The 15313-nt window shown below is 45.1% G+C and overlaps 1 protein-coding gene across 1 annotated transcript; it reads left to right on the plus strand.

The window, feature by feature from the left end:
- The first annotated feature begins 2316 nt into the window (after positions 1-2316).
- SYNJ2BP (synaptojanin 2 binding protein) lies at positions 2317-11466 on the plus strand. Its single transcript, XM_053384792.1, has 4 exons — positions 2317-2522; positions 5771-5907; positions 7595-7690; positions 8937-11466. The coding sequence occupies exons 1-4, from the start codon at positions 2459-2461 to the stop codon at positions 9075-9077; spliced, it is 438 nt and encodes a 145-aa protein (XP_053240767.1). The 5' UTR covers positions 2317-2458; the 3' UTR covers positions 9078-11466.
- The last annotated feature ends 3847 nt before the right edge of the window (positions 11467-15313 follow it).

Genomic DNA, 15313 nt, shown 5'->3' on the forward strand with positions numbered 1-15313 from the left:
CCTATCTGGAGGTAACCATTAACTAGACTAGTATGGTTTTGCTATCCAGGAACAGCTATAGCAGACACACCAGCTGAAGCTGGCAGAAGACACTCCTAGTCACTGAAGCAACTTGGATGTCCAGTAACAAAGATGGTGCACCCCCAAGTTACATACCCATTGCTACGAAGGGACTACAAACCCATCCTTAACAAGCAAGCAATTTGTTCAGCTTTGTTTCTAGACCTTTTTCCAGTCCACCACTGCTCCCAGGTACCACTGTGCCCAGTTCCTGCATGACAACACAAGATTTAAGATGCCATGGAGAAACAGTGGAATGCAGAATAGCATTTAGTGAATGTTCTGTCGCGAATTCCTCGTGGCGCTTTTAGCAGAAACACTCAGAGTCCCAGGGTTTTCCAGTGCAGTCTTTTTAATGTGAGCTATATACAGGTATTTACAAAAACAGGCCATACAGAGTACCTGCTCCTTAAGGCAAACGAATACTCTCCACCACAGCATCACCACACCACAGCACAACCACCACAGTTACTGTTGAACAGGCTTTCCTTTTTAAAACAGGTGATAGCCAATCACATTAATCACACTCTTGCTGAGTCACTCTGACCCAGCACTTCACAGAGTATTGCATCATCCTGTTGAAGCCTGCAGACTTACTCAGTATCCTGCGAATCCCAACATGTTCTTGAGCAACAGAATGTTGTCTCTCCCCGCTCCCGCTCCCCCAGTGTGCCCCAATCTGTTCTAGAGTTCCCTCAACTCTCTGGAGCAGATTTTGGGAGGCCATACAGGGGGAGGATGGGGGAAGTCATGCTACACAGGCAGCTATCCTTACACTGATTGGACATAGTAATTGAATACTGCCCATAGATTTGAGTGTCATCAGCATCCTGAAGACCCATGTTCCAAATCCCCTAATGACTACTCTGACCTCACTCTTCACAATCCTTCCAAAAGTAACCTCCATAACACTGTGTAACACTTCATGTATTGGATGAAGTGGACAGTAATCCACAAAAGTTTATGCCATAATAAATATATTCATCTTTATGGTGCCAGAAGGCTTTGCTTTTTCAGCAAAACAGAAAAGCGAAAACGAAGGCTAAGCTCTTTGTAACAGAAAAGAAAGGATTTTTAATGACTATGTTTACAATTGATTTTTCAACCTAAAATCAGCACACACAAACCTTTTACCTTCCTCTTTCACAATGTGAATCAAACAAACTAGAAGTGATAAGGTAACCATACCATTAACAGTGGTATAACATATGCCTACTCAAAAGAAATTCACACTGGATTTAATGGGACTTACTCCTACGTAAATAGATCTAGGATTGTAGTCTACCAGTGACATCTTCATACAGCTACCATAGCTTCCCATTCCTCCAGAATACAGCAAAAAACCAAAACAAAATCCTTGCATTTTACCATTGGCAGAGGGCTCAGGATATCAGTTTTCCTCGTAGGGGTTCCTCTAACAATCTCCGTCACGACCTCGGGTCGCTCCAGCCGTTTTTGTCACGGCTCCTGGAACCACGAAGCTCTTCAAGCCGTTTCCCTCAGAGCTGAGAGATCTAGACTTCTCTCCCTCGCTTGCTGTGATCCACAGGACAGGATTTCTCCCCTGCCTCAAGAGTGCCAGCCTGCTCCCTCCAAGCCTCAGCTGGTCCAAGTCCTCCCCCAAGCGGTGGTTTAGTAGCCAGGGAGCCGAGACGTCCAAAGTTTGCATGCTGCGTTTCATGCGTAAAATAAAAGAATAAAATTGACGAGGAGCTGATGGATAAGGCGACCTCCCTGGCCTGTGCTGCTTCTGCTTTGCCCACCCCTCCTGGCGCGCAGGCAGGTCTTTGTGGGACCGCTTTGGGTTTTATGTATAACATTTGGGATTTAGATGATGGAAGTGGCGTCCCGTTTTTGAAAAATAGGCGCAATTCCTCATAGACGATGAACCTGAAGCCCTCTCCTTACTACTTGCAAACAGTACTGCCTAAAATGTTGTCGCTACTGATTGCCTTTATATTTTGTGAGAGGGCGGTCTAAATCATTAATTATTGTTAATTATTATTAATGGTTATTATTGATTATTATTCATACCACCGCCCTTATATTTCGTGAGAGGGCGGCTTACAGCATAATATAAATACTTCCATAAATAATAAACGAACGAACGGGACCCTCAGGATTACGGAAACGAAACATCTCTCCCTGCACCTGAGGAAGCGACTGCCTGGCGGGGAAGGGCCCGCGCGCGAGTTGCCAAAGCCCGTTGAGGACTACGAGTCCCAGAATCCTCAGCGGCCGCCTTCCTTTCCTCCTGTCGTGAGGCTGATAAAACTGAAAGTGCTGCCGCCGCTGTTGCTGCTGCTGCGGCAGCCGCCGCTTTGGTCCGGTTGTTTCACCTTCAAACGCGCGGAGAAGGGGCGGCCGGGCGGGAGGCAGCGCCGCTGAGGAGCAAAGCATGAACGGGGGAGTGGATTACCTCCTCTCCGAGGAAGTGATCGATCTCACCAGAGGACCTTCAGGTACAACTCCAGAGTGGGGGGTGGGGTGGGGAGAGGGCGGCCGCGTGGGCTTGGATCGCAGCCTTTCGCTTCCGAGATCTGACCCTGCCAACTTCCCCGAGCGCCGAGCAACCACCAACTTTCGGATCTGGGTCCTGACTCTTGAGTTAGTAGGAAAGCGCCCGGCTGAGGCCTGTATACTTTTTGTCCTTGCGAAGCCGCTTCTACAGAACTTCACTGCGTGGGCGAGAGGACGCCTCTGTTTGGAAATGTTAATAATAGACTGTGCCGACTCGGTGCAGCTTTTTCGGCCTCTCTCTCCACCCGCACCCCTTGCAGCACGAGAGAGAACGGTTCCCACGGCATTGCAATCTGGCTCACATCACATTGCCTACCATTTTAAGTCGCTACATCACATGCTTACCATTTTGAGTTATTATATAGTTACTGGATCGAAGGCTTTAAACTTAACCTTCGGTCTCACTCAGAATTGCATTGATTTCTTAATAGGGCAAGCACATTTTTGTTTTTCTGAGAATATATTTGAGGCAAACTGCATGTATTTGCAGGTGCAGTGGAACGCTGTATGATCTACCCACACACACCAGCAGCAGAATGCAAGACTGAGATTGCAGTCCTGTGCACACTTCCCTTGTACTAAGTTCCCTTGAATGCAAGGGAGCTTCTGAATTAGAACATAAGAAGAGCCTGCTGGATCAGGCCAAGGGCCCATCTAGTCCAGCAGCCTGTTCTCATAGTGGCTAACCAGATACCTGTGGAAAACCAGCAAGTAGGATTCAGTCACAAGAGCAGAGCACTCACCCCTCCTATATACACAGATGTATAGGCTTCCACTTGCTGCACGATAGAAGAGTGAGATAGAGCTGTTGCAGAAAGAAAGGAACTTCCCATATCCTATCATGTTTGCTACAGTTCAGAATTTGCCCCAAATTAAAGCTCATAATTCCTCCCTTGAATACTAAGATTCATACAGTACAGGCTACCTTTTTGCAACTTTGGTTCATTTTGCTTGCTTTCTAATTTAGCATATTTGACAATTTCATATCATGTGGCCTTGATTATTTCCTTTTAACATTGCCTGATGGACTAATCCCAATGCTAATAAGAATTGCGACCTGTGCTAATGGCATTCTCCAGTAGAAGAGTAGAATCAGGGTGTACTCATCACTCTCTGGTTCAAAATGATTCCTATTAACATCATAAATATCTTACCCTGCCATTGCCTCTTTTTAACCAGGATTTGCAAATCCTGCTTTCAAATTTTGATTAAAGTTGGAATCTTGGTTTAGACATTGGGTGCGGATAGAAAAGGTGAAGCACGTTATGGCTGACTGGGAAGGGAGGGAGCATTTGAGCCTGCTGCTGACTTTTGTGTTTAAAAGATTGGCAGCATCTGGAATGGAATCTGGGATTTGAGAACAGTTTCAGGTTATGAGCGGACCTCCAGAACGAATTAAGTTCTTAACCCAAGGTACCACTGTACTAGTGGTTGCAGACTGGATCTGCACCCCACTTACCCCTCTCATTGTCAACTCTTCTTTGTAGAATCTCCTGAATACTTTTCTGTAGAAATTTGGCCTTCTTGATTGCCTGTCCTTTGCTGCCTGGAAAAGTGAGATGGCATGAATAACGAACTCTAGGCTAGTAGGATTCAACTGTTTCAGGGCCAGGACTATGCCTCAACATGGGGCTTTTCCTCCTTCCTTCCATATATATCCTTCGCTCTTTAGAGTGACCAGAAGCAAAGGCAGCAGGGCTGCTGTATTTTTGACAGCTGTATAAAAGAGGGGATTTTTTGTGTGTGGGCACAGCTTGACATGCAAGAGTGAAGATACCAAAATATTTTCTTTGACACATATATAATAGGTGAAGGAAATCTGTCACCTGTATCTGGTCACTATTTCTCACCACCACCATCATTCCCCTTTAAAATTAACAAAGTGGAGCCACTGATGTGACCGACCATAGACTGGGCCCCAATCCACTCACTTTACTCTCTGTCTCTGAAATGCTGCTTGTTGCTCACAAGCAATTTCTCACTAACAGTCCAAATTTGGTCTAGCCAAACCTTCCCCAACTGGGTGCCCTCCAATATTTTTTGGCTACAAGTGCTGTTAGCCACAGCCAGCATCTCTGATAGTTGGGGATGATGGAAGTTGTAGTCCAAGGCATCTGCTTGGGGAAGGCTGGCCTAGCCTGCTAAAATTCTTAGCAACTGACAAGGCAACCTGCATCAGAACTATTTGATCTTGCACAATCCTCATAGGATTATGCCATTTTCTAGTACAGATGAAGGATCACATGTTTGACCACCTTGTGTCATCATCATCATCATTATCTGCACATGAGCAGAGAAGATTTAATCCCATGCTCAGAAGACGTTTGAGCCGAGGGAGCAGTCACACATGGAATCTACCACTTGAGAATACAGACCATGAAGTTCTGGGACCATGTAGTGTGCTTTTCTTCTTGGATGAGCCTCAGGATATAAAAACAGTAAACGAGGGGCAGAAAAGTAATTTAAACATTACTCTTGATTTTGTGTATATATGTTGATAAATGCACAATTCAATTTTTTGGCTTGCAAAAAAAATTGCAACTAGATATTCTGTCATTACGCCCATAACCTAGCTTTAAGGGGGCATTAGGTGAATAGCTAATACAGTGGTACCTCAGGTTAAGAACTTAATTCGTTCTGGAGGTCTGTTCTTAACCTGAAATTATTCTTAACCTGAAGCACCACTTTAGCTAATGGTGCCTCCTGCTGCCGCTGCGCTGCCACTGCACGATTTCTGTTCTCATCCTGAAGCAAAGTTCTTAACCCAAGGTAATATTTCTGGGTTAGCGGGGTCTGTAACCTGAAGCATATGTAACCCGAGGTACCACTGTATATTTGAGTTTCTAACACTGGCTTTGTCTAATTAAGGTATGTGGAATGCACGAATTCAATTTTACACAAGGAGACATTTGCCTGACCTCACTCTTACGTGAAGATCGTGTATCCAGAAAGAAGGCCCTAAAACTATTGTAATTTCAGGCTTCTTTCCAAACCGTGTTACTTAACATTAAAGTGAAAAATATGCTTTTACTAGAATTGGTTTTTTTAAAAAAGATAGCATTGGCCTCGATCCCAGCTTTTGGCGTAGATTTCTACTGGCATAGAAGGATGGCCTCAGTTGGGTATTTTGGGTGCCTGGCCTTTTGCTAGTCTTGGTTCTCATTTCTGTTTACCTTGTTCTTGTTCTTAGGTTTGGGGTTTAATATAGTCGGTGGAACAGACCAGCAGTACATCTCCAATGACACGGGCATCTACGTTAGTCGAATCAAAGAAGATGGAGCCGCCGCCCTCGATGGACGCCTGCAGGAGGGGGACAAAATTTTAGCAGTAAGTAGTTTAGACCCCTCCACAGAAATGGTTTCAGGTTCAATAATAACAGTTTCCTCAAAACTGGCTTAAGGAAACTGACCTTTGTAAGGGTTTTTTGTGAGTGGAACTCAAGCCCAGCTGAGTTTTTGGTTTCTTTACGGGTTTGCTCTCCTTCTGAGCATCCGCTCTGGCTTGGTTCTCCTCCTCAGTGTGACTTTATTTTACAACAAATGCATGGAGGCATTTCTCCGCCTTTCCAGAGGCAGGTGATCCAAAGCTGGGAGCTAATTCCTCCTGCCTGAGAGCTGTTTGTATCTGCAGTGAAAGGAAGGGAGCTTCTAGGTAAGATACTGAGGCTGTTCCTCCACCTTTCTAGAAGCTTGGACTGTTTGCCTCTGCGGGAAAAGAAACCTTACTGATATCTTCCAAGTTTTCTCCCACCTGCCCAGCTGAAATTTAAAGTAGCAAATATTGCCTCACAGTAAAGGCTCTGTTGCACACTGAAAATGTAATATGTACTCACTGATGCCCTTAGGTCATCACACATCATTTTTCATTATGTGAGCCATATAAAAATGCGCTGTAAAGAGCCACAGATTTCCCTAGTGTGTTTCTAGAGTATGCATTGCTCTTGGTTTGAAGCCACTGTTTAACTTACGCATCTCCACTCATGTATGTGGTGTTTTCAAGAGTAAGACAAGCAAATAAGACAAGAGTCCCTGCTCTAAGAAGCTCACAAATCTAATTCTTCACATTGGTGCATGCTGGGAAACAGAAGGAGAGGCAAGGTGACCAGGGATGCAAAAATGCAGTGTGAGAACCAAGCTTCACTGGTTGAGGGTGGAATTTCGCTGCCCCAAATCTCTAGTTCTGTTTGTCAACTTACTATTATTTTTGCTTCACATGCAAATTGTCTTCATGGCATCACACTGTGCATGCAGTTGTGAGGGTGGGGAGATATGTAACCACGTTTCTCATAACTCTGGAAACGTGCTAACTATTAATATTTACATTGGTAGTATTTTTATTGAGCCCTCTTTCTAAACATTACTCTTGATTTTAAGTAGAAATACTCATTTATAAGCAACTTTCTTCTGGAGGCAGTGATGTGGCTATGTGGACATCCCTACTGCTTTGATTTGTTTTTGTCTGAGCCCATGTGGTTGAATACTAAGGCTTTCCTGCTCCTCAGTTTATGTGTTTGTGTCTGCCCCATCCAACCCTTCTGTTCTCACCTGGAAAATAGGTGACCTATGACAAATCCACAGCATCTAACAAAAAGAAGGTACACTTAGGCTGGGATAGTAATTGATTCAAATTGGATTTGTTTAGAGGTCCTTGTCGGAATACTATCACATTGTGCTGCTTATTTTACAGTGCAGTACTTAAAACAGATAGGAATTCTTAATTGTTCTCAATGAGATTTATCCCAAGTAACATGCATTTACTGCTGAACACGTAAAGCTTTCCAAAACCAGCGTGATTTCACAAGCTTGGGTGCTTGCCGATAGTTAAGAAGTTATGGATTTTCTGTTTCAAGAATATATGGGGAATCCTGGCCATTTCACTACCTGTTCCCAAAATGTAAAAGGCTGTGAAGCCCTTTGAACACTTACATACTGTGTCAATGCTATGTACAATCCAGCATCTAGCCTGGCTTGCCCGTGTATGCATGATTTGTTGTTTTAAAATGGTTTTTTCTCAGGTTAATGGCAAGGAGCTGAAGAACATGCTGCACCAGCACGTTGTGGATCTGTTCAGGACTGCGGGTGATAAAGTAACACTAAAGGTTCAACATAGGGTGTGTATTATTTTGTTTCTTGGAACTTACCGCTATAGCTTGAAAGGTTATGCCCTGCCAACTGCTGCTTCTGAGGTAATCCATGAAGGTGAGGAGCCTTAAGAAGATGGGGGGCAGAAAGAGTTTCTATCTGGCTGTACATATATTTTAAACATGAAACTTTTCAATCCCTGTGTTACTCGGGGTGCCCTTTTTTCTGGTGTTCTTCCACCCACTGGAAAGATTTTGGATTGTGTAGTCTCAAGGCAAATGAGGTCACTACTTTGCTGAAGCTAAGCAGGTCTGGGTTTAGTCAGTATCTGGATGGGAACCTGAGAAGCCAGTGGCTGCCACCCTGAGTTTAATGATGGAAGGAAGTCTGTCTATAAATGTAATAAGCTAAACAAATATTTGTTGTTGGTATGCCCCCATGGCAGTGTTGGGGAGCCTGCAGGGCTAATCCGTCCCACCAGGTGGCCTCATTTGACCTGCCAAGCCATATTGGCCAAGCCACATCCTCCTGCCCCACACCTGACTTCATATATAACATGAGGGGAAGGTAAAGATATAGCTGGGTCTAAAAAGGGTTTGCAGGCACCTGTTAGGCAGCACCTACAAAGCCCTGTGCTGCAGTGTGATGTGTCTTCAAGAGTGTCTCTCAGTTCCCTTGTTTCCTAACACTGTAAATGATTGCTGTTGCCACACACATGTGGTCACCTTCAGAATAAATCTCACTCAACATGTGGTATGCCGAGGTAAAATCCTCTTCTTGATTACTGTAGCATGGAAAAAGATTTTCCAACATCAGCATCATAATTATATAAAAAAAGAGTCTCTCTTGTCCCAAGCAGGTTATGATCCAAAGTTTGAGGTTGAAGGTTGTTGGTGGGCTTTGTGGGAAAAGTGGCTGTTGAGGAAGGCGTCTGCAGTCTGCCTTCAACAATGACAAGAAGCCATTCTCTAGAGGTGGGAGACTTTATGACTTATCTCAAGCATAATGTGGAGGCTAGATTTGGCGAAGGTAGGAAATTGAAAATAAAAAAAGAAAGTTCGGGTAGTCTCATTATTGTGCAAAGAGCACAAGCCGTCTAGGGTTAATGAATGTTCAGCTTTGTTGAATACTAACTTGGAGCAGAATCACCCTCTGGTTTCCCGACTTGAGGGTCTTGCTTCTGCTTGGCTTGAGAAGTACGTGATCCTTAGAAATTGCATGAGGTTTCTTGCTCTGGCTTGGCTGTCCTCAATGCTGCTCTCCTTCCTGTTTCAGCTGCTGCCCCAGAACGGTCCCTCAAGCCACCGAGGGGACGGAGACCCGGGAGGCCTTCCTTTGGCGGTTATCTTAGTGCCGGGGCTGGCCATAGTGGCGGCTGCCGTGTGGGCCTTCGTGAGATATCGGCAACGGGTGTGACTTGACACCACTTCTTCTGGAAGACCCACAGATCTACAAAATAATTTAAAGAGAGCAAATCAACAATCTTATTCTGGACTGGCATGGGGGAGGGAAGGAGAGAATCATTGCCTGATGTAAAGTTGCTGCTGCTTGTGATGTTGCGTATTTCATGTATATGGAGGTACAGTGATTGTTTCTGGACTTGGGATGTCCCACTTCACAGGTTCTGCTGAAGATGGCATAATCGCCTTCTGATATTTCTTTTTCTTTTTTTTTGTCCCCTGAATGTTTTTGAAATGTGGGCTGGGATGCACAAGATCTATACAGTGAGCGTCTCATGACCAGAGAGGGCTTTTGTCATCCTTCTACTGCCTCTTGACAAGCTGCTTCTGTAACTTGGGCAAAACTTCTGGAGAAGTTGCGAGCCCAGCTGTGGTTTGGTGGTGCTGTGGGGAGTCAAAATGCCTGGGAGCAGGCAGCAGCTTCTGCTTGCCTGTTCAAAGAGCCTCTCTGGATTACAGATGCAGCATCTAAGTGGGTTGCTTTTGTTTTTTTGGTAAATGAAATTTTATTTTTAGAATTTCCCCTTTTTTCTTTCAAGTTTTCTCACAACCCATACACATGCCCCTTGTACTGGGAGAGGAATGTATATAATGGTTGTGGTGGGCAGACTATTCTTTTAAAGGTATGCCTTAGAGAAGGATACTGAGTTTAGTCTAAGGCTTTTTAGACTAAAGTTCCCACTTCAGGTGGATTGCTGGTACAAAATAAGCCATAAGTGTTGGGATTGCCCTGAAAGGGCAGGAGGTGGCCTTGCTTAACAGGGCCATGTGGGGAAGGGAATGAGGTGCCAGCCACAGAGGCTGCTTAGGTTTTGTTCATGGACTTGGAAATACGTTCCATTGAAATTGGTGGGGTTGATTCCCAAGTAAGTACATGCATAGGATTAGAATACAAGGAAAAGGTTCAAATGAGATGTAACAGGAAGCCCTAGTTACAATGAGGGATCGTGCTCAGCTTCTTGAGAAGAAGCATGAATCCATTGGGGTGAAAAAAAGCATGAAATATTAAGTAAGCCTTCCCCAAACTGGGGCACTCCAGATGCTAGTAGGACTACAACTCCCATCATCCTTGACCATGCCGTCTCAGGGTAATGGGAGTTGGAGTCCAGCAACATCTGGAGGGCATCAAGTTGGGGAAGTGCATTAAGGCAAAGCAAAACTTGGGGGGGGGGGTCTAATCAAAGAGTGCAGCTTTCCGTTTATGGAAAGCTATATTGGGGTAGAATATTCATTTTCCCTGTGATACTTCTCTGCCAAAGTGGATGCATCTTCATGAGGGGTGTTTGTCTACCCAACACTACTCTTTATGGAGAAGAACTGAGTGATGTGGCTTCTAGGAAGCGTAGCGATAGCTAATATTTACTTGGGAAAATTAATTTGGTGACACGTTTACTTTGGAGAAACAAAGCTAGCCTTGCCCACTCTGATTGTACATCTGCCCAGGAGATGCCTGTGCTACCAATTTCATGCTTCCGGCCAAGTCAGCCTTGGGGCAGGGGAGGAGAAAGTTCAGCTAACTGTCACTGGGCTGTCATGGTACAACTAGGTGTGTTGAACTAAACTCACCTTGCTGCCTTGAACAGTTTGGGCAGGAAGATCAATGCTTGAGCTGAAGATCAGCGACTGCAAACCCCAGAGGACAGTGTGTGTCATACTGCATCCTTATTAACCCAGTTCATCTATCATGGTTCTTGACACCTTTAGGAAGTAGGAAAATATTACGCATGGCCCCATTGCATTCCCTTGCCTTTGCTTAAGCAGTGATAGTATGAGTGTTATAGTCAACTGACAGCTAACCTTGCAATGATCTGGGGTAAATTCAGTGTTCATTTCAGAAGGACAAAAGCTGTAATCCTAAGCACAGTTACTAGGAAGTCAATCCAATGGAACTCTGGAGATTCCTTCTAAGAAATCATGTTTTGGGTTGAGAGATCAAATTACTTCCCCCGGTCTTGGAGTACTGAGTGTCTCTTTCAAGTAATGAACATTGCATGTTCATGCCATACATCATCTAATTGAAGAGCCTGAATAGATTCCTATAAATGCCCAGTACAGTTTTTGAGCCATAATCTGTGGGCCTTGCTGCGACGAACCATTTTTTTTAATAGAGGTGTTAAATGATGTTGAGATGGGACACAAAGGAAAGGCAGCGACAACTTCACTTTCAAGACAATTCACCTTCCCACGTGGATTGTATTTTACTGTTCGATGGCTTGAGCAGCATCCGTTTCACGTTTCTTTGAGCGAATGTGTTTCCTGTACTTTGCAAAAGAACGTTGATGTGAGAGATCTGTATGATGCCAAAAAAAAAATCACATATGCAATATATATATTGAGACTATAAATTGTAGTCTAACAGTGCCTTGCTTTCCTAATCTCTTAGCTTTTCTTTACAGGATTTTGAGGAAATTCTTGAGGTATTTGTCATGACTGGTGCTTGGCTACTGTAGAGCCCCCCACCCCTTTTCTGAACTTGAAAGAAGGGCTGTAGTTTGGTGGTAGACAATCTACTTTGCATGGAGAAGGTCCCATGTTCCCCTGGCATCTCCAGGTAGAGCTGGAAGAGACTCTTCTGAAAATCCTGGAGAGCTGCTGCCAGTCAGTGTTGACAATGCTGAGCCTTATGAACCAGTGGTCTGACTTCCTAGGGAAACTGGTTCCAGCAACCAGAACTTAGTGCCATTATTATTATGTATTTAACGGGGATGCGGGTGGCGCTGTGGGTTAAACCACAGAGCCTAGTACTTGCTGATCAGAAGGTCGGCGGTTCAAATCCCCGCAACGGGGTGAGCTCCCGTTGTTCAGTCCCAGCTCCTGCCAACCTAGCAGTTCGAAAGCACGTCGAAAGTGCAAGTAGATAAATAGGTACCACTCCGGCGGGAATGTAAACAGCATTTCCGTGCGCTGCTCTGGTTCGCCAGAAGCAGCTTAGTCATGCTGGCTACATGACCCGGAAGCTGTACGCCGGCTCCCTCGGCCAATAAAGCGAGATGAGCGCCGCAACCCCAGAGTCGGCCACGACTGGACCTAATGGTCAGGGGTCCCTTTACCTTTACTATTATGTATTTACATACCACTTTTCAGTCCAAAGGTCTCCAAACCAGCAAACATCATGTGAACACAACAAAATATATAGTGAACCACAGGGAAATGTGATTCAGCAAGGGAATCGCATGGGAAGAGAGTGGTGTCCTGTTTGTGGGCTTCCCCAGAGGCATCTTCTTGGCTGCTGAGATAACAATATTGGTGGGCTGGATGGGCCTTTGGTCTGATCCAGCAGGGCACTGTTTAATAATCAAACACTAATTAAATTCGAATCTCACCATCCAGCTCAAGATGACTGTCAGAAATCAAAGTCACATAAATGGTTGGCTAAAAATCAGTGCAAAATAGAAAGTGGACAGCTGGCACCTCCACTAGCAATAGGTGGCGTCAAGTGATTCCCATGGAAGGAACGGCAGGATGGAAAGGGGAGTCCTTGGCCACATTCTCTGCTGCAACAGCCACTGACCTCTGCAAGCAGCAGGGCAAATGGAGACTTGTTGGTAGCTTGGCCCCTCCCTCTACACCAGCGTGGTGTAGTGGTTAAGAGCAGGGGACTCGTAATCTGGTGAACCGGGTTCGCTTCCCCGCTCCTCCACATGCAGCTGCTGGGTGACCTTGGGCTAGTCGCACTTCTCTGAAGTCTCTCAGCCTCAAGAAGGAAGTTAGCCGCTTTGAGACTCCTTAAGGGGAGTGAAAGATGGGATATCGAATCCAAACTCTTCTTCTCTGCTAATAGTGACAATTCATGGGTGATTCATAATAAAGAAATGGAATTTATTTTTATATTAGGTTTTTAGATTGGTAATGTTTTGGAGGGGCAAGCAGACAACACCCTAAAATTGAAATTTATAACCTCTCTCTCTTTAATTTAGACTGCACCCTTAGTCCAAGGCAAACTGTAAAGTGCCCGCTTTGGGTCCCAGGTGTGAAGAGACGCTCCCAAGTGTTTTGCCCTTTCCTCATTTGGAAGGGAACATTTCCTGTTCTTTTCTGTATTTTTGCCTGATCCCTTTGGAAGTGGCCAACCAAATACACCCAGCATGTTCTAAGCGAGAAGCACATTACAGCAGCGTTCAATCCCTTTCTTACCATTTGCCAACACACCATTGTTTGCTTTTCTTTGCTAGTGTGGCATATTGAGGGAATGTCAGGAGGGTCCTTGCTGGAAAGCCTGAAAGGGAAGCTCAGAAGAACAAATTGGTTTGTCGAAGATGACCCTGAAAGGATGACTTTTCATACAAAAAAATAAAAATCAATCAGCTATTGGAGTTAAAACTGTTTTGTGCTTGAGACACTGGAGACTGGCACACCCAGGACATGACTGAATGGGCTATTTTGCTTATCGATTCAGGCAAAAGAAATGGGCTCGCCTGCTCCACTTCAAAGTGGCAGCAATTACAAATGCCACTGTTGCTAAGTGCTCCTATTGTGCAACTGTGTCCCCCTCCCCACCCCCAAAATCTGCTTGGTGTACCCTTAACACAGCAGGAGAAAGGCAGCAATCAGCATCTGTTAAGTGGTAGTATACATCAAGCAACAGCTTTTAAAGAGAAACCTTTCTGAATTGCCACACAAACTGCAGGTCACAGTAGCTGGAGTGGGGCAGAGGCACCGCAGCTTAGTTTATTATGTTCTGTATTCAGCAGCACTATGGCAACACCAAGTGACAGCCGTGCTGTTTTTCTAATGGAAATTCACAAGCATCTTGCAAAGAGAAAAGCTGTGGAAAGATTACCTTGAATGCCTTGTGAGGTTCAGTTTCCTCACTTGGCATCTAGAGACACTCTGTCCTTCCCTCCAGATTGCATTTAGGAAGTTACGTGGGGCTTTATAAACCACATTGCAGAGGAAAGCCAGTTGGAAAACTGCATTCACACACAAGAAAGATCTCAGTTGTGCAAATAAATAATTGATTTTGGTTTAAAAGGACCAGGTTCAACTAACCTGGCGCACTAGCGGAAGCCAGCAGAAGGTCTCCTGCTAGCTCAATAGGGCTTTCCCCCTTTCTCCAAATCTCTGGAGGGTTGGGCAGATCTCCAGAACAGGGCCTAGGGAGAAGCAGAGGGAGATTGTTCCATCTGGAAAACACATGCTTGTGCTGACAATCTTAGTGCAACAAGTTCCACCCAAAGCTTTTCAACCAAGTCACACTCCCAGCAGGCTCACACTTAAAATGAACTTTACTTATTCACATCTAAAGACCTATACAGCTCAGGACCAGGTTGGTTGAGAAGAGACTGATTTATTATCCCTTATACACCCAGTGGATCACTGCTGTTCTAGCTATGACCTGGCCCCAGTAACCAGGTCATTCTGGTAACTTGGGGGTTAGACTACTGTAATGCGCTCTATATGGGGCTGCCTTTGAAAAAGGCTTGGAAACTGCATTTAGTTGAGAATATGGGTGGGGGGCTAGACTTGCAGGGACTGGGCAGGTATGATGATGTTATGCCAGTTGTGCTTTCTTCAGCTCTTATTTCTGTCAAACTGAAAGTCCTGGTTTTCACCTTTAAAGCCCAATATAGTTTAGGACCTGAATCCTTGAAGAATTGGCTGCTTCTGTATGTGCCTAAAAGTAAAGGTAAAGGGACCCCTGACCATTAGGTCCAGTCGTGACCGACTCTGGGGTTGCGACACTCATCTCGCTTTATTGGCCGAGGGAGCCAGCTTCCAGGTCATGTAGCCAGCATGACTAAGCCGCTTCTGGCGAACCAGAGCAGTGCACAGAAACACCATTTACCTTCCCGCCGGAGTGGTACCTATTTATCTACTTGCACTTTGATGTGCTTTCGAACTGCTAGGTTGGCAGGAGCAGGGACCGAACAATGGGAGCTCACCCCGTCGCTGGGATTTGAACCGCCGACCTTCTGATCGGCAAGTACTAGGCTCTGTGGTTTAACCCACAGCACCACCCGCGTCCCTTTCTGTATGTGCCTACTTGTACTCAAAAGAGCTTCTTTTGAAGACCTCCTGCAGGTGCCCTGACAAGGTGAAGGTGAGAGGACAGGACCTTCTCAGTGGTGGTACCCCAGTTATGGAATGTTTTCTTCAGAGTGCTCTGGAAAAGGTTCCTCATCCCAGCTCTACCATGAACATGGCTCTTCCGCAACAAGGCTACCAAATGACCATTTTTTCCCAGACAGGAAG

This window comes from Podarcis raffonei, chromosome 1, assembly GCF_027172205.1.
Source record: "Podarcis raffonei isolate rPodRaf1 chromosome 1, rPodRaf1.pri, whole genome shotgun sequence".
Classification (NCBI taxonomy): domain Eukaryota; kingdom Metazoa; phylum Chordata; class Lepidosauria; order Squamata; family Lacertidae; genus Podarcis; species Podarcis raffonei.